Source organism: Diospyros lotus, chromosome 11 (genome assembly GCF_014633365.1).
Source record: "Diospyros lotus cultivar Yz01 chromosome 11, ASM1463336v1, whole genome shotgun sequence".
NCBI lineage: Eukaryota > Viridiplantae > Streptophyta > Magnoliopsida > Ericales > Ebenaceae > Diospyros > Diospyros lotus.
The window spans coordinates 10594679-10619821 of NC_068348.1; the positions used below are offsets into that span (position 1 = coordinate 10594679).

The window sequence follows — 25143 nt, forward strand, 5'->3', positions numbered from 1 at the left end:
TAGTTCCCACCTAGCGTGTTTCATGTCGAAACATAGTCCGCCATTCACAAATGGTCGGGCATGTGAGAAGTTCACATGATTGTTCACGAGTGGCACTCGTAAGTAGGATCAGGGCGTCACAGTGGACACCACTCCGGATGTTGGCTCAAGTGGTTTGGCTGAGAGTGGACACCACCTCAGATATGCCTTTGAGAAATAGCATTATTACCGAGGTAAACATTGATTTTGGGGATAATGCTGATGTGATCTACTTGTGGCTAGGGTTGTATTGGGATCCAAAATGCTTTTGAGTGGGAATGTGATGCCTAACATGATAGTGGGGTGATACCCAAGTTCATGCATTGATGTTACCCCTTTTAAGCAGGATTGTGTTATGCCAATGTGTCAATGTGGTTGTATTGCCTATAGAGAGATTGTTCTTTCCCCAGGGTATGGGTTAAGCACTGTATGGGATTCTCTTAGGTTGGGACATGTCGGGATATGTTAGTATGTTCATGGTCTTGCATATATAAATGAAAATGTTTTGAACTCTCACTTAGATGATTCAACATCTAATTTGAACTATATCCCTAGAATATTCAAACATTCCAGATGAAAGCAGCGGCACTAAGGGAAAAGAGGTTTTTGAGATGTAGCTATTATTTAAATATTAGATCTATAGTATGTCTTTGATTATGTGCTAGATATTCAATTGTCATGTATTTTTTTTGAAGATGTGATGTAAAATGATGGTACAGTGTCTATGTTATAAACAAAGCTTTTGGAGTTATGTATCATTTGAGGTTTCAATCTTGCTTTTGCATATGTGATGATTACTTGTCTTAGCTTATTGATTATTAAGTTTGATATGCTGAGAAGGTAGAACGGGATTGTTGGGAATTATTTATGTTGAGTGTATGTTGAAAAAATATTCCTGAAATCCCGGGTTAATGCCACGCTTGGGGAAAACGAGGTGTTACACTCTTTGCCTCCCTATCGAATACTGAGGAGGTATGTTGCATTTTTCTTTTATTGAATATTAATAACAAATGCTTTGGTGAATTCTTTCCTTAGTTTCTTAAATGAGGAGATGGATGCTTCAAGTAAGCTATTGAACCAAGTTTGGCCATGTCCCATTAGAGTCAGTGAGAATGCTTGACACATAATTTCATCATCCCAATCGTAAAGTGTCATTAGGGACTCATAATTCTGAATGTGATTGTCAGGATCATCTTTACTGTCATAGGGAGTCATTTGTGGCATCTTGAATTTTTTCGGCAGTGGCTTTCCCAATATGTTCTCAATAAACGGGGACCTCCTTCTTGGTTGTTCTTCCGTGGCTGGGACCAATCTCTTTTGTTCAAGTATTTCCTCAACCACCATTTTCATATCATCTTGCATACCTATTATGGTGTGATCATCTACCCCTTTGTTTCTTGGCATGAAACCCCTAGTAGGGATTTGCCTTCTTCCTATAAGCATAATTGCCACAATTTCCTAATGTCTTCCCCTTTGTGGACTCCGCTTATCTTCTTAATAATTTTGCTACTATTCCCGATTTTGCAGTGGAGAAGCATTAGTTCCTCTTAGCAGGAGTTTTAACTAATTTCTTCGATGAGGAGAGGACTGAGAGTAAGTGTTAAGTGTGGCTTCTTGATAGAAACTAATTTCCTCATTTCCTTATTGGGCTTTCCTTGGTAGGTTAGCCTCTAGTATGAATCTCCTTAGCGCGGCAGGTAACACCACATTAACGACCATGTTTTAAAGTATCCCCGCCATGTCTCGTCATGGTTGCATTCTCTCAATATGTTATTGTTGTCGTAGTGCTTTATATTCTGCCCAAGAGATTGTGGGGGGAGCCTATTGTGAAAGGTCAGGCTAATCATGACATCCATACTAATTAACCAGGTGTTGGAAGCTTGGTAAAGGTGGCTCAGTCCCCATTTGATGTTGGGGATCCAGAAGAGTTGACTGAATACTCCCTTGTTATTGAGAATCCAACAGAGGCAAGTGTGTTCCTGTTGGGTACTGAAAGTCTCGTAGAAGGGGGCAAATCTCATCACCTTGAGAGAGAGTTCATTAGTTGCCTTTAATATTTTCCATCGATAGAGATCTTTACTTATCTTTTGATTTTGTTTCCCACAGACGGCGCCAATTGTTGTTGCCAAAATACAACAATAAATTTATAATACAAGAAAGTGATCTTAATGGTTCTATGCAATGATGATCAAGAGGCATGGGGGTCTCATTGCAATGATAAGATGCCCTTAAGTGACCTCTGATGAACAAGAGGCTCTAAATGAGCGAGAGGCCTGTCAAGATGAACAACTGGTTAAGGGCATGGGTGAATGTCTCCACGCAAACCCTTCGATGCTTAAGTTAGTCTTTGGGCACTTGAGCACAAGAACTAAAGTCAAAGTGGCAGAGTGAACATACTTGAGAAAGGATGAGGAGGAGAAGGTCCTCCTATCTATAGAAAAGGGAGAGGGGGACATGTGGCAACCATCCCATGTTTCTTGGGTGGCATTATAACACCCAAAAATTTTGGGTTGTTTTGTGAATAAGTATTTTGATAGAAATATAAAAATCCATGGAAATTGGTATCAAAATAGCCCAAAAAAGTGACTGAATCAACTGCAAGGAATGCCATGGAGCTTAGATACCTACGAAAATGGGTAAGGGATTGACGAACATCTCAAGGTATGATTTTTAGCATTGAAAAAAATCGGATCAGAAACAGTTTTCGGTTCAACTATGGCTCAGGCTAAAAGATCGAATTATCGTAAAGGGACTTCTGAAAAGTCAACAGAACCCTGTAACGATTCAAGTTTTTCATAAGAAACAACCCTGAAGTGGTTTCATTATGAAATAAGAGGGTTTCATGATCAAACATACTTTTGGGTCTAAGTGTAATTTTTTAAAACTTGGCCTAGTGTGATAAAACGAAACTTGGAGGGTAAAATCAAGGGGTTGCTCAGAAGGGGTCAAAATATAATTTTGAAACTTGATGGGATGAAACTATAATTTTTGAATGATTGGCAGTGTGAACACTACCAGTCGCCGGTCGCCTTTCCCATCATCGATTGTGGCCGGTGGGGGCTTCAAGGGAACGCTCAGAGGATGCAGGGCTAAGGGTAGCTTTATTGGGACCAGTCCATAACCAAGAATCGACCAAGTCGATGGTGATGTGTTCAAAATTTAGGCCGTGTCATGGCCGAAAAATCGAAGCTCTGACAGGTCGATTTGAGGGCTAATGATGGTCATTTTGGGTTGATCTGAGGCAGGTTAAGGCATTAAAGACCTTAGATGGGATGGTCAAGGGCATTTCAAGGCTCAATTTTGGGTATAAATAGGGGTCGAAGGGCCGAGGGTTTTTCATAAGTTTCAAGCTCAAATTGAAGGCTTTAAAGGGTGAATCAAGGGCTAACGATAAGGGGCTTTTGTTACTTGAAATTGGTAGAGTGTTTCTGTAGAGTTTGGTGGGCATTCGTGTAGGTTTGAGTGGGTTTCAAGGGGTCACCATAAACCTAGGTGGTAGATTCGGCCGAGTTTTTAAACCTCCGGTTGGGCCACCTCCATTGTTTGTTTCAAGACAAGGTTGGTACCTCTATGATCAACTAAGGGTGTAGAGCAAGGTGAGAGCCAAAACTAGTGATCGCCGATGGTCGGAGCCGGAGAAGACGATCGGCACGTGAGCATGTGCCAATCTTCACACGTAGTACACGCGCAGGGCCCGTGGACAATAGGTAATTTTTGAAATTTTTTTAATATTTTTGAGAAATTATTTTATGAATTATGGTGTTGAAAAATTTGAAAAAATGTTTGAGGAGGTATTTATTTTGAAATTATCGAGATAAAAATAGGAAGAAATAAGTGAAAATTATGAAAAAATTGGAAAAAATAGGTATTTATATCTCTTGTGAATAAATATGATGTCTAGGGATCGTTGAGGCTCGAGGTTGAGAGATTGTGCAATTCTTGGAGGTTAGGCATAAAGATCGAGGTTTGACACAATTTTTTAGGCGTTTCAAGTTTTTATGGAAGGTGAGTGGTTTTGCCCCAAAAACTTATATGTGTTATGTTTTTCCTATGTTATGCATAATGTTCACAAAGTTTGCTAAATCATATGTAATATATGAACATTTTGTCATATTTGTACATATACTATTGCATCGATAGTCTTTGATTTTTCACATGGCATGGTATTATTAGCATATTGATACTTATGGATGGGATGGGATGTCGCCCTAATAGTGTGGCCGTAATTCGGGTGCTGCCGGAACAACATATAGGAGTATCTCGTTGCCTTATGTGCATGCCTGGATGACTGCCTAAGGTTCTTTGCTGGGCTAGATTGCCAGGAAAGTTACAATAGGGTATCTGTTTATACATGTCCTTGCATCATACATTCATGTTATTGTAACCCTTTCTTAGAAGATTCATCTTCTAATATTGGACATTTATCCTTGGAATATTCCACGTTCCAGGCGAGACGAACGGTCCAAAAGGCAAGGAGGTGATTGAAGCTTGAGCGCAATGGGGATTGTGATGGGTCCTAAGCTAAGGCTAGGACCAATTATCCAGTTAGTTCTTGTTTACTTTCATTTCCAGATGTTGTAATGTTATGTTAGATGAAAAATGTGTATGAACTTATTTATGTAATGAATTACGAGATTTCATAAGGTTCTGATTCTGCTTCCGCTTATGAATAAGGTTGTTGTTCCTTAGTTATGTTTTGGGAATGATATCCTTATATGAGTATGTTGAGGATTTTACTTTAATTTGTGAATGTATGTGAAAAAAAAATCCTAACAAAATTAATGCCCTAAAAGGCTGGGTGTTACAGGCATTTTCTTGGCATATTCTATGGAATCTTAGCATATTTGATAGAATCTTGGAATATTCCAGTGGGTCCCCAAAAGGGTCTTGGAAATAGGCTCTTGGGTTTGGGTTGCAGAACACCCTAAAAGGGTCTTTTGGTTAAGAGAGGCTCCTGGGGGTGAAGAGTAATGGGGATTTCTTGCTGTCCTTGGCTCTTTGCTCTTCTCTTTGTTTGATTCGTTTCATTTTTTCTTCGTTGTTCATCACTTAATGGGTTATCTTTTGCTGCATTATTCTTCTTAATCGAGTGGCCACTCGATCATGACCAAGTAGGGCCCACTCGATCATTGTCTTGTCTTTTACTTGCTTGGTTCCTTATTACTTTTGGGTTGTGCTTTGATGTTTCATTTTGAAGGTTGTTCTTCTTCAACGGATCAAGGGAGCGACTTTATTGCCATGAGCCTTCCATGACCTAGTGGGAGGGGCCCACTCGATCATGTCTTGATTTCTTTTAACCTTGTTTTTCCTTTGTTGGTTTTTGCTCTTGGTTTCTAGATTTCAACCCATTTAGATATGCACTTAACCCAGATGGCCACTCTTTGATTTTGACCCAAATCTGCCACTTAGGTCTACTCCATATCCAAATTGTTTTAGTTTGCGGGGCATATCAAAAAGTGAATATTATGTTAAACATTAAAGTATGTCTTTATGGTTATCTTAAAATATTATTACAATAATATAATAATATAATAATAAGTAATGGCATGTTAGTAATTGCTATATATCACTATGACTTTTTCTTAATATGATAAAAGGGTGTAGATTAGCATGACCATAATAAGTAATAACATATTAATAATTGCTAAACATTGTTATGATTTTTTAGAATTTTAAGGATAACTCAAAAAGGCGATTATAAGATGGAAGGCTAAGGATGGTGTGTTGGGACCATAATTTTTATTTTTTAGGTTAGATATGGAGGGCCTTTAAATGGCCTAATTGGATTCTTGAATTGGGCTAGATTAGGTTTTTAGGGCCTAAGTTATTGTTGGATTTTAGATTTTAGAACAATTTTACATTTGTCTAAGATAAGGAATCAAGCCTCATTTCATCAACCCAAGATGTTATACGTCAACGCATTTACCCTCTAATTAATTATTTTCATGACCAAACAAACAATAAAGTTCTCTCTCTTAGAACCCTAGGAGCAATTTTGCTTGATGGCACGCATCTCCACTGCCAGACTAATATCTCCTTTATTGTCACTGATAAGCCTTGTTCCTTACTTCCTCCTTCCCCTCAATGCACAACCCCTTTTTTCTGATTCACAACTTTAGTTTCTTCTTTGTACACCGTTTTTCCTTGTTTTTCTTTTTCTCCTTTAGATCTATGCATGTGCCTATTTTTCTCATTCTTTACATCTTTCGAAGTTAGGTCTACCTTTTTTAAGTGATACTCACCCATCAGTTTCCTCTAGTGTTCTAGTTCTAAGATTATCCTTGGTGAATCCCTAAACCACTCTAAGTTAGTGCTTTAGTCAAATAGCATGCGTTGAGTTTATGTTCTTAAGTGTTTTGATGATGACTACATTTATCCCAAAACTTTAATGTCCTCTTATGTTATGTTATCATAGGATAATATGCTTTGCATTAGAATATTGAATATGTTTATCTTGTTAAGAGGTTGCCTTAGTCAAGGAGCCTTGGTAGTATGATTTATCTATATGTGCTATAATTGCTCTAGCCATATGCTTTATTGATATGTTTGTATATGCCTCTCTTTGGGGTCATCCTAAAGATATTGCATGAGTGCTTTGTGGAGGCTCATGATATTTTATATGCTAAGTGATGGATGTGGTAGCATTACTCAAAGCTTAAGAGTAATGTATATTTGATGTTTAAGATTTAAGTAGATGATCATATTCTCAAGTGATGGTACTTGATTTTTAATTTATAGGATTTATAGTCTTATTCTTCATGATAAGTGTAATGCCCCCATTTCTTCTCTAATTAATATTTATATATCCTTATTCGGGGATGCGACACCAGCACGACTACCAACAACTCATGGCGACCTCTTCCTTTGAAACCCCGGTCGAGGAATTCAAGGGGAAGTGTCAGAATTATTGTCACCTGCCAGAGTCTTAATGAAAATACAAAAACTAGCATACTCATTCTTGACATCAATGCTTTGCTACTGCCACAGCATTTATTTAACACATTCTTAAGTTTACATCAGGGTCGATTACATTAAGCAACACTAAACTGACATTTACCCTATTACAATATTTGTAGCAAGAAGACTCTACCAAGACCTTACGGTTGGGACTGCTCTATACATGTCTAACCCCTGCCTTGAGCACCGCCTACCTCGCCCTTGCCTGGTACCCTGCTCTTACCTGGAATGACACAAGCAAACATGAGTTGCAAGACTCGCAAGCATAATAGTATGAAGGTAACAGGTTAGGAATAGAATTTTCCCCATACCACATGTATTCCATGCCAATGCAATAACACATCATGTCGTGTATTAGCTCTAAATGCATAAACATAAAGTAACTGCACATAGAGGGTCCTTGGGGCCCACATAAGAACACATAATGGCGCCCAAGTCCCGCATACAAACCTGTAGCAGCCCAACATAAGCTACCATGCCATCATTCCTGACTTGCCTTTTCTGACCTTAGTCGGCTTTTCTTGACATTCATAGCATCATTTTTCTGTCATACATAACATATCACCATAATTGGTCTTTCCTGTCATATATAACTTGTCATCATAACATGTCGTTGTCGTGGACCCGTTCCACAGTCTTACGCCGTGACCCTAACCCACCTCTCATAACCACTCATCCTCACTATACAATGCAACACATAAGGAATGCAATGGCACCTATAGCATAAATGTGATGTCAAGGCCCCCATAAACCGAGCATCAGGCCATGTTACACCCACATAAGAATACACACATGCGAAATGCTCTAAATGCATATGATCACCCAGAGTACCCAAATTGGCTCTTAGGCCAACCGGGTCATACCAATGGTCACACACCCCATCACACACAAAGCATGTTTCTCCCAATGAATGCAATCCCATTCTCATGCATCACACAATATCATGATATACACAAGTCAATGTGGGAATCCGGTAGTACTAGCTCTTTTGGCATGTTTCTCACTTATCATTACAGCTGATGACTGGCACCCATACATCCAGCCATCGGCTGCCACGACCCACGGTCAACAGTCAGTGGCTTTGTACCCCATACCCATTAATATCTATGGCCAACATTTACTTACATTTTCTTTTAGACTTAGCATTTCATAAGCTTCCCCATGACTCTTCATGCACTTTTCCCTTTAAGACACTTAACATAACCATCCCTTTTGTAAGGAGACATAATTCCTCGCGTACTCTGATCCTAACAATAAAATGTCATTCTTGAAGAATTTGAGGAAGAATCAAAACCCTCATTTAGAGTATGGACATAACTTCACTAGAACTTATGTTACAGGCCAAATAAATAACCTGAACTAAACCGTTCATACCGAAGTGAATAATACGAAGAAGACTCACAATGGGAACTTACATGTAATTAAAAGAGAGAATAAATTTAGGTAAGGTTAAGAGTTTTCATAAAAGAAATAGAGAAGTGGAAGCTTGCATAAAGGAAACAAAGGAGTAGAAGCTTGCCTATTTAATGGCGAATTTGACAGTTTTTCTGCAGAAAATACCCATTCTTGTAACACAAAAATAAAATAGTTTTAAATATTATTAATAAAAATGATTTAATGTAGTTTTGTGTTAAATTGCAGGGAAAAATGAGCTGGGATGCACCCTCACACACCCCAAGATGACTGGCCACGTGCCACCCTTATTTTTCGGCCAACCTTGCGCAGTTTTTGTTTTCAAGCCATATCTCATTCGTTTTAACTCTGATTCGACCCTTGTTTTTTCCTACATTCTCTTATTTCATCCCTATACATGAATATAAAAAAAAGGGGACTTAACTTTCTTTTTTCTAGAGATTCAGGCCCAGCATCTAGCAACACGCAGTTTCTCCGATGAGTCTCATATCTCCTTCGTTTCTTCACCAATTTCCCTAGTTTTTCTTGCAAAATCTTCCTCTCTCTCTCTCAAGAACACACTCTTGACCTTCACACCTCTCAATATGACATAAACTTGGCTTTGAATGATTTGGAATGCCCCAAAACTCAACCCAAAGGTCCTATTTATAAACGTTTTCGGCCAATCGTGTTTCGCCACATCTCTTGCCACCTAAGCACCCTCATCATAACTCATAATTACCTTCAAATTTGTGGCTAATCACTTTGTGCCACTTGTCCCCTCATCATAACTCATAATTATCTTTTGGCTAATCACTTTGTGGCACGTGTCCCATATAATCATTTCTATCCATGTGTTTCCGTCTAAATGATGCCATGTGTCCTATATAATCATTACTTCCATGTGTTTCCATCCAAATAGTGCCATGTGTCCCAAAGTTGGATTTAAATTGGATTTGAAATCCAAAGCCACATTTAAATAGTTTTTGAAATCTAAATCTATATTTAATAAGAGTTTGAAATCCAAGACATTTAGGTCCCTAGGCTATTCTCAAATTCCACCAATTCCCAGGACTTTTAGACTTGCTCTCAGGTTTCTTTTTTCAAAAATTGCACTTCTACCCATACTTCAAAATTATGATTTTTCCCCTAACCTCCTATGATTCTATTTCCTTGAGTATGACAAACCTCGAGTGTTACAATAAGGTTGTGTTAACAACCTAAATATATTTGTGATTAATCTTACTTCTATATGCTTGATATATTAATATGTTATTCTAAGATTTCATGGGATATCTTAAGTATCCTAATGCATTAGTGTTGTGGATAAATGTCATATATCCTAAAGACACTTAGAGTAAGCTTAGGGTTGAGGAATATCTTAAGCACTCAAATTATGTGGAAGCATTTCTCAAGTCTAAAAGTAGTGTGCTTTAAGATGATGCTTTAATATCTATCTTTATTGATCTAGAATAAAGTTATATATATATATCTATGCTTAGGGAAGTGATTTTAAGTTATAATTCCTAGAGCATAATTTCCTAAAGTTCTCAAAATCTTAGAAAGATATCTTGAAGATCTTTTCATATTGAGTGCATGTTGCTTGATAAACAAATCATTCAAGTATTTATAGGATTGTTGATTTCATGCAGCATTTGGTAAAGCTGCTGAAAATTCATCTTCTTAGGCTGATAATCGAGTGATGCTTAATCACTCAAATGAGAATGAATATGTCGTTAAGTGGTGCTATTTTGAAGCATCTAGATATAGTTAGAACATTTCTTGTAGGAATTAAATGTTGTATGTGTTCCAAGTAATACTTTCTAGTGTTGCTCATGTGTTAGGTTGAATGCATTTGAGTAATGGGATTCTAAAGTTTATATTTTTAAGAATTACTAAAGTATGCATTAGTAGTATTGGAATTTGATGGCTTAAAGCTTATAGTATATAAAACATATTTGCTTTTGTTCAACCTATACGTGCTATTGTTTTGATTGAATTATCATAATGCTCAAGTTAGAGCATCTTTGTGATATATGTTGTGTTTTGTCTTATGTGTGCTCTTGTCTTGATATAAATGAGTTATCATAATTATCAAGATAGAGTATCTTTGTAACATCCCGCATCGAGCGATAGGAAAGATCGGATCAACTTACCCTAATGTATAGCACCTCATTTTCCAAGTGTGTTATAACTTGGGACAATTCTGGAATAATAAATTTTTTTCTATTCAAAACTAATGCTAACCATATCATTCCTTTTATCTATCCCAAAATGTCCATTCATCTATCTCGAATTAGAATCATCATAAATATCAAATGCAGAAACTAAGAATCGAACCTTAATCTTTAACATTAACCATAATATAAGGTTATGCATCGTCATTCTTCAAAACGTTCAGAATTCAAAGTAGTAGAACTTAAATACATAGGCAACATAACACATATAACCATTACATCATGTACTTTTACTAAGTTCCATTACATGCCTCTTCCATTCTCATTTCTGCTATAATCTCCATTTGGAACATTCGAATATTCCAAGAGCAAACCCCAGGTTAGATGATGAATCATCTAAGGGTACAAAATCATATTTCGTGCATAAATGCAATATGCAAATTGTCCTTATTCCTTTTCCTTTCATTTGAGCTGACCGCACCTTAATGCTACTCTCCATTTTTACAACTTTCTCACTATGCCGAAGTGTATGGGTGCACCCTTGGTAGAGCAGCGGTGTCAGCCCGTACTCTCAAACATATGTGATGCATGATCAATAATATCATCGTGAACATATGCATATTTCATCATAACATATAAATACAATCTACATGACATATTCACATCAAGGCATGACAACATGATAAAACTATTTACATAAAACTGGGTTTTGGGTCGAACCACTTACCTCAAACGTATCTCAGAATATCTGATTCTCGTGCCAAGCTTCTAATGTACTCAATTTGGAACCTCAATGTACCTTGGCCACCATATTTATTCAAGAATATCAATATTCTATTTTTCTTAATTTCCTCATAATTTTTCTTTATTCCTTCCTATTTTTTCTCAATAATTCCACACTAAGCAATTCCTCAAACACTATCCCAATTTTCCCACTACCACAATTCATAAAAATAATTTATAAAAAATCATTCACCTTGACTTAGCCTCTAAGGCTTCCTCAGTATGCATGCCTTGACCTCGAAATGCATGCCCAAATAATTTCCTGATTTCAGCATGCTCCTCTAACCCCAAATAAATTCCCTAGAATTTTTGTTGGTCACCATCACACATCCTAGTAGCCCTCACCACAGCCACTCCGGCCGTCGCTGTTGCTGCCCAGTCGTTGGAAGCTTGCGACCATGGCTGCTTCAAGTTGTTGCGGCCTATTCTGGCTGACCTCGCGGTTGCCTCCAGCCACCAGCATCGACTCCCAACTCTTTCTTAATCTCCTTCAATCTCTCCTCCCCCTCTCGGCCAAGCTTGCTTCCATTTCTTCTCTCCAAATTTCTCAATCTCCCTCTATTTATAGGCTCTCCACTGCCTCTCTCATTGCCTTGGCCATCCATTCTTGCGTATAAAACACTCCACTTGTTGCCATGAAGTTTACAGAGGTATGGCCATGAAGTTTGCAGAGGCATGGCCACCACGCACGCGCACAGATGTATATATATATATATGACATATCATATTATATAATACACTATCACATAAGAAAAATACACATTTAAACCACAAATTTCATCCCTATTTCATTTGGATATTTCTCTAACTATAAATACACCCTCAACCATTGAATTAATTTGCACTACGATACTGAAAATCCAAAATTAATAACTCAAGGATTACTCGATAAGGAAGATTTTGCCCAATGCCCTCTCTAGGCTATTGTTTCATCTTGAAACCATCTCAGGGTTGATACTTACATAAAACTAGGGCCCCCTTAGGATTCTGTTGACTTCCCGGAAGTCCCCTATGATGATTCGATTTTTTCCCTGAATCAAAATTGTGCCGAAAACAGTCTCGATTCCAATTTCTTTTAATATCATAAATCTTATCTCGGAACGCTTGTCAATTCTATGTACTTTTCCTCAGATATCTAACCTCTAGGGTATTCCCTGCAGTTCATTTGGTATCTCATAACTATGGGAAATTATATTATAACCCCAATTTATCTGAAAATTCCACTTATGACCCAAGATAAATTACATTTGAGTCCTTTTAGAAATTCTCGAGTATTACATCCCCCCCCTCCTTACAAAAATTTTGTCCTTGAAAATTTTCATATATTCTAAATCTCAAAATTTTATTCTTAAAATTAGCACATAACTGATCAAATAACTAGGGAAGAACATAGCTCATTACCTTATTTCAAATAATCCCGTGAGAACAAATTATAGCCATTGGTTTTTTCCTCAAGTCGATAGGTACTACCATCATCATCAATAGGCTAAGAGCCTCTATCAAATGCCATTTACAAGCCATTAACCAAATCATATTAGTATTCATATTTTCACTTAATGCATCAGCCACTTCATTGGCATATTCTGGGTAACATAACATTGATATTGTCCTTGAGGAAACTCCATCTACCGTTGCTACCTCATGTTCATCACTTTAACCATCTTGTCACATAGGTAAGACTTTCGCCTGTACTATCATTACCAGCTCTAGGTAGTTTTCCTCGTACTTGTTTTTCCTTTGACCATTGTAGCCTTTTTGGCATACCACACATGATGGATCATCTTTACCACGTCGCTCTGGTTTCTTGGAAGGTTGGATTCTAGCCTTAACGTAACATCCACAGTGCTACCCAAATTTTGACACCTGACCGTCTCCTGCAGTACACTGTGTTGCTCTGACTATTTGGGTCTTGCACCCCTATTGCAAGCCAGCTTACAGTCCTTCCACTATGGTTACTTCGGTCATTGTTTGTCGTGAACCAACCACCAGTCCTTAGCCTCAGGTTCGTTGTTATAGGTTATGCACCTACGGTGCTATCATTATGGTAGAGCACCTCGTCCCATCTCCCAGAGCTGCAATGGTTCCTTCTTCTATCACTTTTTTTCATAATAACAATTTATATATATATATATATGAATTTATTGGTTGTCAAGCCAACCCACAATCCAATTTTCACTTCTGACTAATCACATTAATTGTAGGTCCCATATTTTCCTCAATTTGCCACAATTCATCAAATTCAAGTTCATCACATTTTTCGAAGTGATCCTTAAAAATAACATTCTATGTTATCAACTTAATTCTTACATCTTTTGATCCTCAAATCAACACTCTATATCACACTCAATTCTTCCAGGTAATATCTTTTGTTGAGATAATCAAATGCTTAGTCCTCAAGAGACATGTGATCCTTAAGGCATCATCTCACGTTAATCGACTATGGTCATATTTTGAAATCATCTGATTTCTTTCATTATAATTGACCATACCTGACAAGATCTACTATCTTGATCTTAGATCCATATATCATGGCTTAATGATACATGTGCCATGACATTGAACCCATAGTATAAATCCTAACTATCATGGTTACACCAAATATACCAACCCTTCTTCAGTTTCATTAAGACATCTCCAAATTGTTTCTTGTCATAGCCTTGTTGTCTACATGGACATCCAAATTAACTTTCTTTTTAGTTCACCACTGACCTTTGACCTCAAATCCCATCATGCGTATTGATTATCTTCGTTTTCTTGGCTCCTTAGCTTATAACTGACTGACACATTTCCCTAAGATTCTCAGATGATTATCTTGTCTTCTTTGACCATGTCATTGTTATGACCACAACGAGTTTCTTTCCAAAGTTAGGGTATCCTAAACCTCATAGGTCGTTTCATGACATTAATCTGGCTAATCTTTCCTCATTACTTTTGTTATCCATAGGATATCTAACTAATCCTTGAGAAATTCTCAATTCTTCTTGGATTCCTTCTATATCCTTTACCTCAATCAGATTTACACCGTTCGTTGGTAGACACATTTTCTCTAATGTCGCCATAGTCCATTAGCTATTATCTTTCACAACCATTAACCTTGTGGTTAATTCTGGCATATTGCTCACATACTAGGGTATTTTCTAACTGTAGCATTTACAGCTATCAAGCGATCAAATCAGCACTTAACCCTATTCATACAAATCATTTGCATCTTATTTCATTATCTATTGACGAAAACTTAAGTTTTGTCTCCAAAACCTATCTGATCCATTGGATTCAACTAACTACCAGTCTCACAAATATAACCTTTCTTCAAACAATACATTAGCAATTATTAGTTATCATTAACTAGAAATTCTTTATTAACTGAAAGTCCTTTGAAAATCCATTACCAATTGGAATCCCATCTGGCTTTGCTACCATATTGACACATTCTTGATTAACACTTCACTGGGCGATCGTAACCCCTGACAGGTTTCAAATCCATGCCTCGACCACTTGTCCTGTCTATCTCAAATGCATAACATATATAAATTTAGAGATCCCTATATCTGAAATCTTTACACGTATCAGTAATCTCATTTCAAACTTGGATTTCATCTCGTAAGTCTTGGCACTTACTTAACGTAACATCCATGGGTCAATTTTCAATCAAACCTAAGGTCTCAAGGTCCTATTGGATACATCAACTCTAACCATAAACATACTAGGATTCTTTTAACCATAAGTAACATTTCTTATTTAGTCATTATGCCATAAGATACCACTCTACATCACTAGGTCGATTCATAGGCTTTCAGACTGCCACAACAAGTTAAGGGTCTTATCACGTCACCTTGGTCCCTTGAAAATTAAGTCTAGCCCAATCATAACCTGCAGTGCTTTCCAGGACTTCACCGTCTGATTGTCTCCACAGCAGACCAATTACTTCACACAAAGGGCCTCTACCTCAAGATTTATAATGGCTTCCCACAACAAGCCATTCTTATTTTCTACACCATTTTGGAAAATTCTCCTAGCAATTTTAGCCTCTCACTTATCTTATCAAGGCATGGTACATCCATCATAATTTATTAATACATCCTAAACAAGAAACCACAAAGAACATTCACTTAAAAATCCTTCCAAAAGAGGTTGCACTATGAGTCAAGTCGTACAGACCTCAAAATTACAAGATATTCTTCTCTTCAACATTGCGTTAATCATATAACTATGTCATCCAAAAAATCCTTGATCATTGATTCTCTCGTCTCTAACTGGTACGTCTAGTGTCACCCAAAATTGTTCGAGATAGTTACTTACCATTCATTCAAAATGATCTTCTCAGTTAGTATCCTTAACCGATAATTTTTAAATCTCAAAATTAATAATCCCTAGGTCTCCAAATCTTTATTCCCTAAACCTCCAAGTAGAGTTTTTTTTTTTTTTTTTTGGCTCTGAATCAATTCCTATGTCATCAATCATGTCTTAATTGGAAAGTTTCTCTCAAAAAGACTACACCATGGCCTGAATCGTCCATCACAAAATATTCATCTAGTGTCAAGGTGACCTTAATATCACGAAAAGGTCTATTTTACCCTTCATTCATTATGACATGAACGATAGCTTAGCTCATCATTGCTAATCCTATGGCTTCCACATGCATATCAATATACGCCTAACTCATTCTTTCCTAATCCAGTTTCTCTAAATCCCAACTCAACTTATTAGGGGCTTTTTGTAATACCCCAAAAGCTCAGAGAAAGGTAGTATATATCGAGGATAAGTAAGGAAGGAAACAACACTAACTGGATACCTTTTGGGCTAAATGTAGGCAAAGAACTCCTGGGATAAGCGTGCTTGAGCTGGGGAAGATCAGGGATGGGTAACCCTCTGGGAAGTTCGCGTAGGCCCATCAGGATAAGTTGTTTCAGTCCTTCCTATCGCTCGATGAGGGATGTTACAGGTGGTATCAGAGCCAACCCCTGGTGAAGGCGGACCAATAAGGGCAGGGAGTAGCGCCGGGGCTCGAAGGCCTGTACAAGGAGCGACTTCTGGCAGGCTTCTAGGATGGCAGCCCCCAAAGGAGAAAAGATCTGGGACCAGTTGTAAGGTCGCATAACTAGGACGTCATGTGCTTAAGGGGGGAGAATGTAATACCCCAAGAGTCCAGAGAATGGTAGTATATATCGAGGATAAGTAAGGAAAGAAACAACACTAGCTAATACCTTTTGGGCTAAATGTAGGCAAAGAACTCCCGGGTTAAGCGTGCTTGATCTGGGGAAGCTCAGGGATGGGTGACTCCCTGGGAAGTTAGTATAGGCCCATCAGGGTAAGTTATTCTGGTCTATCCTATTGCTCAATGTAGGATGTTACATTTTCCATTTCATACCCTCATTCGTTAGGGTTCATTTTTGCTACGAGTCCTATCCCATCTTAGGATATACCTTATTTCATCCTTAAATTAGCTAGGGTCCATTCACGCCTCACACTAGTTTCAATACCTCAAACTCAAAGAATTCCTATCACTTAAACACGAAATAATCTCAAGTTCTCACATCCGGGTTTTCTTAACGCCAATACCCACTCTTGAGTTTTTCTTTTCATGTATCGTATACTTCTTATGTACATATCATCCTAGCCAACACTATTTTCCTATTCTTAGAATAGAAATATCTAAGTATGTCATCATATCTTTTTCCTTGACCGAAACCCTAGGGTCCTCAAACTACATGCCATCTTAAGATCATACCCAGACTTTTGATCATCACATGTCGTCTCAACACGTATATACCTTCATCTACAAAATTTGTACCATCATTCTCCAAATTCATAATGACTCTTCTCACATCAAGGCATGACAACTGATAAAATCATTTACATAAAATCGGGTTTCTGGGTTGAACCACTTACCTCAAACGTATCTCAGAATATCTTGATTCTCGTGTCAAACTTCCAATGTACTCAATTTGAAACCTCAACGTACCATGGCCATCATATTTATTCAAGGATATCAATATTCTATTTTTCCTAATTTTCTCATAATTTTCCTTTATTTCTTCATATTTTTCCTCAATAATTCCATACTAAGAAATTCCTCAAAATTATCCCAATTTTCCTACTACCACAATTCATAAAAATAATTTCTAAGAAAAACCACTCACCTTGACTTAGCTTCTCGGGCTTTCTCAGTATGCATTCCTTGACCTCAAAACACTTGCCCGAATAATTTCCTAACTTCGGCATGCTTCTTTAGCCCTAAATAAATTCTTTAGAATTTTCTAAAATTTTTGAAAGTTTTTCCTATTTTCCCCTTTTTTTTTTCATTTTCTTCTTTCTTTCTTTTTCTTTTTTTCTTTTCTTCTTTTTCTTCTTCTTCCTACGCGTGACTGTGACACGCCAACCGCCGCACCACCATTTGCTGCCACCTTCGCCACTCTAGCTGCCGCTATTGCTGCCCAGTCGTTGGAAGCTTACGGCCATAACTGTTGCAAGCTATTAAGGCCTATTCTAGTTGCCCTCGCAGCTGCCTTTGGCCACCAGCATCGGCTCCCAACTCTCTCTTAATCTCCTTCAATCTCTTCTCTCTCTCTCGACCAAGCTTGCTGCCATCCGTGCTTCCACTTCTTCTCTCCAAATTTCTCAATCTCTCTCTCTATTTATAGGTTCTACACTGCCTTGGCCATCCCTTCTTACGTATAAAACACTCCACTTGTAGCCATGAAGTTTGCAGAGGCTTGGCCACCATGCACGCGCACAGATGTATATATATATAACATATCATATTATATAATACACTATTACATAAGAAAAAAACACATTTAAACCCCAAATTTCATCCTTATTTCATTTGGGTATTTCTCTAATTACAAATACACCCTCAACCATTGAATTAATTTGAATTACAATATTGAAAATCCAAAATTAATAACTCAAGTCTTACTTGATGAGGATGATTTCACCCCAGTGCCCTCTCTAGGCTATGATTTCATCCTGAAACCATCTCAGGGTTGATCCTTATATAAAATCAGGGCCCTCTTAGGGTTCTGTTAACTTTCCGAAAGTCCCCTACGACGATTCAATTTTTTAGCCTGCATAACAACTATACCAAAAACAGTCTCGATTTTCATTTATTTTAATACCATAAATCCTATCTTGGAACGCTCGTCAATCTCATATCATTTTCCTTAGATATCTAAGTTCTAGGGCATTCCTTACAATAGATTTGGTATCTCATAACTGTGAGAAATTATATTATAACCCTAATTTATCTGAAAATTCCACTTATGGCCCAAGATAAATTACACTTGAGTCCTTTTAGAAATTCTCGGTTATTACATGATAGGTCTACGCGAACTTCCCAAGGGTCACCCATCCTCGAGCTACCCTACCTTAAGCACGCTTAATTAATCTGGGAGTTCTTTATATACATTTAGGCCAAAAGATATCCAGCTAGTATTGTTTCCTTTCTTACTATCCTCGATATATATACTAGCTTCTCTAGAGTCACTTCTTGGACCTGACTTTAGGCTCTCGGGGTATTACAATCTTTGTATTAATGAGGTGCTTGGCTGATTGAGTAACATATTCTGTGCTCAACATTTTTCCTAAGTTATATATGTTTTGTTTCAGTCAAGTAGCAAGAGAATTACTTATTAATATTTTATGTGTTATATTTCAGTCAAGTAATGGTGAAATACTTAACTTATGAATATTTCAAGTGAGCATGATTCACAAAGTGAATGTGATTATTCAACCTGTATCTTTATTCATGTTGTGATTTAATGAGCCTAGTAGAGTGATTCTTATTTGAATCTATGTATTAAGGAAGTGATTTAGTTGAGTAACATATATTATTCTCAACTTGTTATCAAAAGTCATGTGCTTTGAAGTATCTCATTATCTTGGCTCATTTAAGGGGTTTTCATATAACCAAGTGAATGTGATTGGAAAATTAGTTTTATTTAACTTTCAGAAATGACACTTGTGTTTATTTGAGCTTAAGATTTATATGTTGAGAAAATTAAGTTTTATATTTAAGCTCAATGTTTATGAGAAACTTATGCTTCATATATTAATGATTTATGTTTCTCATTTAGTTGTTGTTTTAAAGGAAAAAATTATTTTGATGACATTCAAAACAATATATATATATATATATTGTTTGATTGATAATCAAGTAAGGCATTGACTTTAATTGAGTATATTTGAATGTCTCTTGAGTGAATACTCTTGTTAATCGAGTATTTGGTGCAAATGTTTAGCTTTAGCAAAAGAAATCAAATGATTATTGTGATAGCTAAGTGGTTTAGCTTGTTAATTGACTAAGAGTTGTGCATAATTGAGTATATTCTTGTCTCAGTTGAGTATGATTGCTTATAAGGTTTTAACCAAGTATTTTTATGAGCAATTGAGTGTATTTTGATGAATAATCAACTATTAGTGAGTGATAGTTGAGTATGATATGCAAGCTCTTTGTATTTCAAGTTTAATCAAGTTGCTAAAGAGCTTATTTGAGTATCTGAAGTATAATAGAGTGTTGACAAAATATACTCAAGTATGAAGCTTATATAATTGAGTATAATATTTCATTAGTTGAGTGAGAGTCTAAGTTAGTCGAGTGAATGGCTGTTGAACTCAAATTTTATAACCATTAAACTAGCCATTGCACGTACTTTTAAGGCGCCAATTGGACCGTTTAGCTCCAAAAAGACTCTAAATATTCCATAAATTATTGGGCATGATATTAAAATATTCTAATGATTATTTTATGAAAAAAGAAGGATTTCCTTGCAGATGTTCCATTCTTTTGACAACAACTATAAAAGGAGATGAAGCTGGAGATAAAGGCTATTGTTCTTGAATTCTTCCAACTGACTTGAGCCAAAAGAATTTATTTCAAGCTTACATCTTCAAATAAAAAAAAGAAAGAAGGAGTGCTTACATTCTACTTATTTTTTCTATCTCTCTTTTCTTTGTGAGAAGAAAATATTGTCATTTGTACTCATCTTTCTATAGCTTCTCAAGTGCTTCAATTTTGTAATCCTCTTATATCTTATTGTGGTTATGCATAATCCCTAAAAGGCAAGAGGTTGCACCTGATCCTTTGAAAAGACAAGAGGTTACGCCTAATCCTATAAAAGGTAGTAGTTTCAGTTGAGCCTTTAAAAACTGATTGTATTGGTTACTGTTGAACCTGTTAAAAGTAGAGGTTACACCTGATCTTGTGAAAAGACAGTGGTTTCGGTTGAGCCTTGAAAAACCTTTGTATTGGTTATTGTTGTGCCAATGAAAAGTAGAAGTTACAGCTGCACATGTAAAAAACTGAGGTTACACCTGAGCCTGGAAAAGCTATGTGGATAAATCCTTCGTGAGGAGCCAAGGGAGCGGAGTAGGCTTCTTGGTTGTAGCACTATGAATCAATGTGTGTTGCATTCTTTACTTCTTTCTTTTATTTCAGCACTTTCATTCATTCTTCAGCATCCTTGATTTCAGCTTTAATACTTTTAGCAATCGATTTCTAAAACTGTAAAAGGATCAATCTTTTCGTGTTGAATTTATTTTACACTTGTATCACATCATTTTCTATTAAGGTTACAATTAAAGCATCAGTTCTTATAATTTAAAAAGCCCAAATTGTGTTTGAGTGTTTAAAATCACCTTTGAGTGTTTAAAATCAAGAAAAAAAATTTAAATCCCAATTCACCCCCCTCTTGGGTGTCCATCCGTTCTTTCATCGTGAATCTCTCCCACAAAAATATGTATAAACCTTTTCTTGATAATTTGATTTTCCTACCTTTGCTTAAGGTTGTTCTTACACTAGAAGTTGTTTTATCATAGTTTTTTCTTCTTATGACTTTGGTAGTCTAAAAACAGGCTCTACTAATGTCACAACCTAGGACTTTAGGAAGAGAAGATAAAGCCTTGACCCCTTTTTGATGCATAGAGGACTAATGACCAATCTTAAACCGGTTCCTATATACTTAAGATGCTAACAATGTTGTAGATGGGTTTTTCTTCTTGTTGTTTTGCTCTTTAATATTGTTTTGAGGATGAATTTTTTTTTTAATCCATTGTGTCCATTTCTTTATGATTCTTTTCTTGGTGCACTTAAATCATTTTACAAGCACCAAAATGAAAATCATATCCAATGCCAAAAGACGTTTTCAAAATTCTTGATGGAAAAATAATTTTTTTTATTATCAAAAGAATCGTTTAGTTTTGTTATATCAAATTTGGTCCTAAAGCACTTGAAAAACAAAACAAATATTTAAAGATGAAGGCCAAGCAGTAGACTGTATTTCATATCTTGGCTGATCGCTTGTGCTATCGACCAGCTTAATGCATGTTCTCAGCCAGCTTTGGTCGACCATTTTCATCCCAGTTGACTGTCTTTATCCTTCATGTTGATGGTTTATTTAGGGTTTGATCTAATTGGTTGATCGTTTCTTGTGCTTATCAACCATTTTCATCGCAGATGTCTTTGACGGCTAGGTTTATAGATCATTTATTACAATCAATGGCTCCATTAACAACTAATAAATTCAAAGGCCATGAGAAACCTACTAGCCAGATAATGCATTTGAAAGGTTAGAGAAACCATTGCAAGCTTAAAGTTTACTATTCTATTCAAGTGCTTAAATGATTTTAAATTTTCTCTCAAAAAGACTTTTTATTTCATTTGTGTTACTTGCTTTAACCTTTGTGTTTAATTTTTTGAGAGACATTGTAACTGGGAGATTTATCTTTCAAAACATCTCTTGTGTAAAACTCATTGTATTTGCCTAAGAAGGGTTGTAATCCTAGTTGTGATACTAAAGGACCTACTTGAGATCAACTAAGAGGTTTAGTGATTGTTTAAAATTTTAGTGAGGAGTTAAAATAGTAGATTAAGCCGTTTGAGTTTAAGCACTATAAATCGCTTGTTCTGTTTTCACACTTATCTTTCATTTCCTTAATATTGCATTAAAACCTCGCTAAAATTATTTAAGTTTAATAAAATTTTTAAAAACACCCAAATCACACCCCCCCCCCCCCCCCGATGTGTGGTGTCATTACTTCCACAATTTAACACTTCTTACTTTCGTTTAAGCTCCCATGACATGTCGTTGAGCATAGGTATTTTAGTTTAGGGATTTTATGTCCTCTAGTTGTGTGTTTATTGGGATATTTTTTCGTATTTTGGGCTGCTTTGATTATCATGGTAGTTATGAGATTTCTTTGGCTTCTCTCTAAGTAACGTTTGGGAAAACATTTCAGATGCTTCTATCTGGCATATGGACTCCGATCCTTTGAGGACATTGTCTAACCCTCACCTAGTCCTTCACGATACATCTAGGGAGCCTCTTCATTTATGACAAATTCCATCTAATTGCTAGTCTCACCCAAACTATTAGTCACTTAGGCTATCAAAGCTCTCAAAGTCTTCAAAGTTTGTAATTAACCCCCAATCCCTTGGCCTTTGTTGTTACATTTCCTTCTTGCCTTTTCGGTCTTATATTTAATATTAGAAAACAAATAATAATAAAATAAAAATAATCCATGATTTAACATTCATGTAGTTAATCCCATGTTGTTATACTTTTCACTTTCTCATGATCCATAAGTACCCTAAAATCTTAATGTAATTCACATTAAACTGAAATATAAATACTTTTGGATAAATTTAACCAGCTGTGTACGTATAGGATAATATAATTTAATAAGTATTTGAACCCCATAAGATTATATTTTTCACAAAAATTAAGACTTTATATATATTCTTTTACTTTTCAATTAAATTCATTAAGAAATGTTTATTTTACATTTCAATTTAAATTAGCTTCCTATTTGTATTGATTTTGTAACATCGATCTAACGGAGTTACAGAGTTTCGGATTTACCTGTACACATGAAAACTAGAACTAAAACTAAATATTTTGTGTGCGTGCGTGCGTGTGTGTGTGGGTGTGTCTGACTCTGAGAGAGAGAGAGAGAGAGAGAGAGAGAGAGCTCATCCACCGCCACTTGAGCATAGGGGCTTAACAAAACCAAACCCATCTCCGATCTATTTTCTCAATCTAACCTTAACCCAACAGTGACCACAGATCATCAGTCGGGAGCGAATTAGAGAATCTTAACCTAACATGCCTTCACAACTTCCATCACCGCCGAACCCTCAACAATAACAACAACAACACAGGACAGAACAGGAGCAAGAGATCATCTTCACAGCATTAGAGAAGCTGATCCAAGAGGAAATTAAAGTCCAGAGGAAGAGATCCATCAGATCACCAGTTGAGTAATTTGTTCAGCTGGGAGTTGGGTGAAAGAATTTCTTCTCTTCGAGAAAATTACTTTGCTTCATTCAACAAGGGATGAAAGCAGGAAGAAACTAAAGCAAATTAAGTCTTCCTGCTGCTGGTGTGTATTGTCTACTCTCTTTTCTTGCATCCTCCAATACCTTTGCTTTTTGAGTCACTAGTTTCATTTCTCGGGTTTACTGTAAACTGGGTTTAGTTTTATGTGTATTTGAAGAAGGCGAAGATTTTTGAGAAAATATTAAGCAACAAAGCAAGGTTATAGAAGAAACAAAAATGGATCCAGTGACAGCATCAGGCCACGGGCACTCTCTCCCTCCTCCTTTCCACACCAGAGACTTCAATCTTCAACACCAATTTCACCATCAGCAGCAGCAGAACTCGGAAGATGAGCAAAGCGGCTCCAGTGGCCTAAAACGAGACCGGGAGGAGAACAGCAACAGCAGCAAAATCAATGGCGGGGAAGGCAGGGAAGGAAACGGAGAAGGAGAGATCACAAGAAGGCCCCGAGGGCGGCCGGCCGGATCCAAGAACAAGCCCAAGCCGCCCATCATCATCACCAGGGATAGCGCCAACGCGCTCCGCACCCACGCCATGGAAATCGCCGACGGCTGCGACATCGCCGATGGCATCGCCACCTTCGCGCGCCGCCGCCAGAGAGGGGTCTGCATTTTGAGCGGCAGCGGAACTGTCACGAACGTTACTCTCAGACAACCGGCCTCGCCCGGTGCAGTGGTGACCTTACACGGGAGATTCGAGATCTTATCCCTAGCCGGGTCCTTTCTGCCACCACCGGCTCCACCTGCCGCCTCAGGGCTGACCATATACCTTGCCGGTGGACAAGGCCAGGTGGTGGGGGGCACCGTGGTTGGGGCGCTGCTGGCATCTGGACCAGTTGTGGTTATGGCGGCCTCGTTTAGTAATGCTGCTTATGAGAGACTTCCACTTGAGGAGGAGGAAGAGGCTTCTCTTCCAAATCCAATGCAAGGAGGCGGCGGGGGTCTTGGTTCCCCGGCGGGCGTTGGGCAGCATCAGCAATTATTGGCAGACCCGTCACTCTTCCACGGCATGCCACCCAATCTTCTCAACTCGATCCAGATGCCACCGGAGGCATTCTGGGCCACTGGTCGTCCTCCATACTGAAAAGATATATGGATATCATTCAAGGCCATCAATGGCCTCTTAATTTACTTTCGCCTGAAACTCTAGTTAATTAGCACAACTTAATTTTAGGTAGAAGAGTTTGGATTTTCGTTGACGTTTCACTATGGTCAGGTTTCGTTTCTTCCTTTCGCATTCTCTTGGACCAATTTCAGTCTTGATTATTTTTGTTTGTCGTTTGTTGATCAGATGATCATATGGCTGGATTTGAATAAATTTGTAAATTAATTGTTGGCTAATTTCATGGCGAGTTCAATTTTTATACGAGTAAGAGTATCAATTAATTCTCTTCAACATTAGAGGGGAGGAAGAATGAAGATCAAATCCAGGAGCACACCTGCAACAAGCAGACATCCCCCACATTGGCCATCTCTCTCTCA

At 37.3% G+C, this 25143-nt stretch overlaps 1 protein-coding gene across 3 annotated transcripts; it reads left to right on the forward strand.

Moving 5' to 3' along the window:
• Window positions 1-23240: 23240 nt before the first annotated feature.
• Window positions 23241-24860, forward strand: LOC127812565 (AT-hook motif nuclear-localized protein 26-like). Of its 3 annotated transcripts, none has more exons than XM_052352993.1 (2): window positions 23241-23705; window positions 23802-24860. In XM_052352993.1, the coding sequence occupies exon 2, from the start codon at window positions 23879-23881 to the stop codon at window positions 24743-24745; it is 867 nt and encodes a 288-aa protein (XP_052208953.1). In that variant the 5' UTR covers window positions 23241-23705; window positions 23802-23878; the 3' UTR covers window positions 24746-24860. The 3 variants fall into 3 exon arrangements, with proteins under 3 accessions (XP_052208953.1, XP_052208952.1, XP_052208954.1); XM_052352992.1 differs by having other exon boundaries at window positions 23820-24860; XM_052352994.1 differs by having other exon boundaries at window positions 23823-24860.
• Window positions 24861-25143: the final 283 nt, after the last annotated feature.

Excerpts from the sequence above, each read along its gene's own strand:
- LOC127812565 (XM_052352993.1), top strand. The coding sequence starts at position 23,879 with ATGGATCCAGTGACAGCATCAGGCCACGGGCACTCTCTCCCTCCTCCT.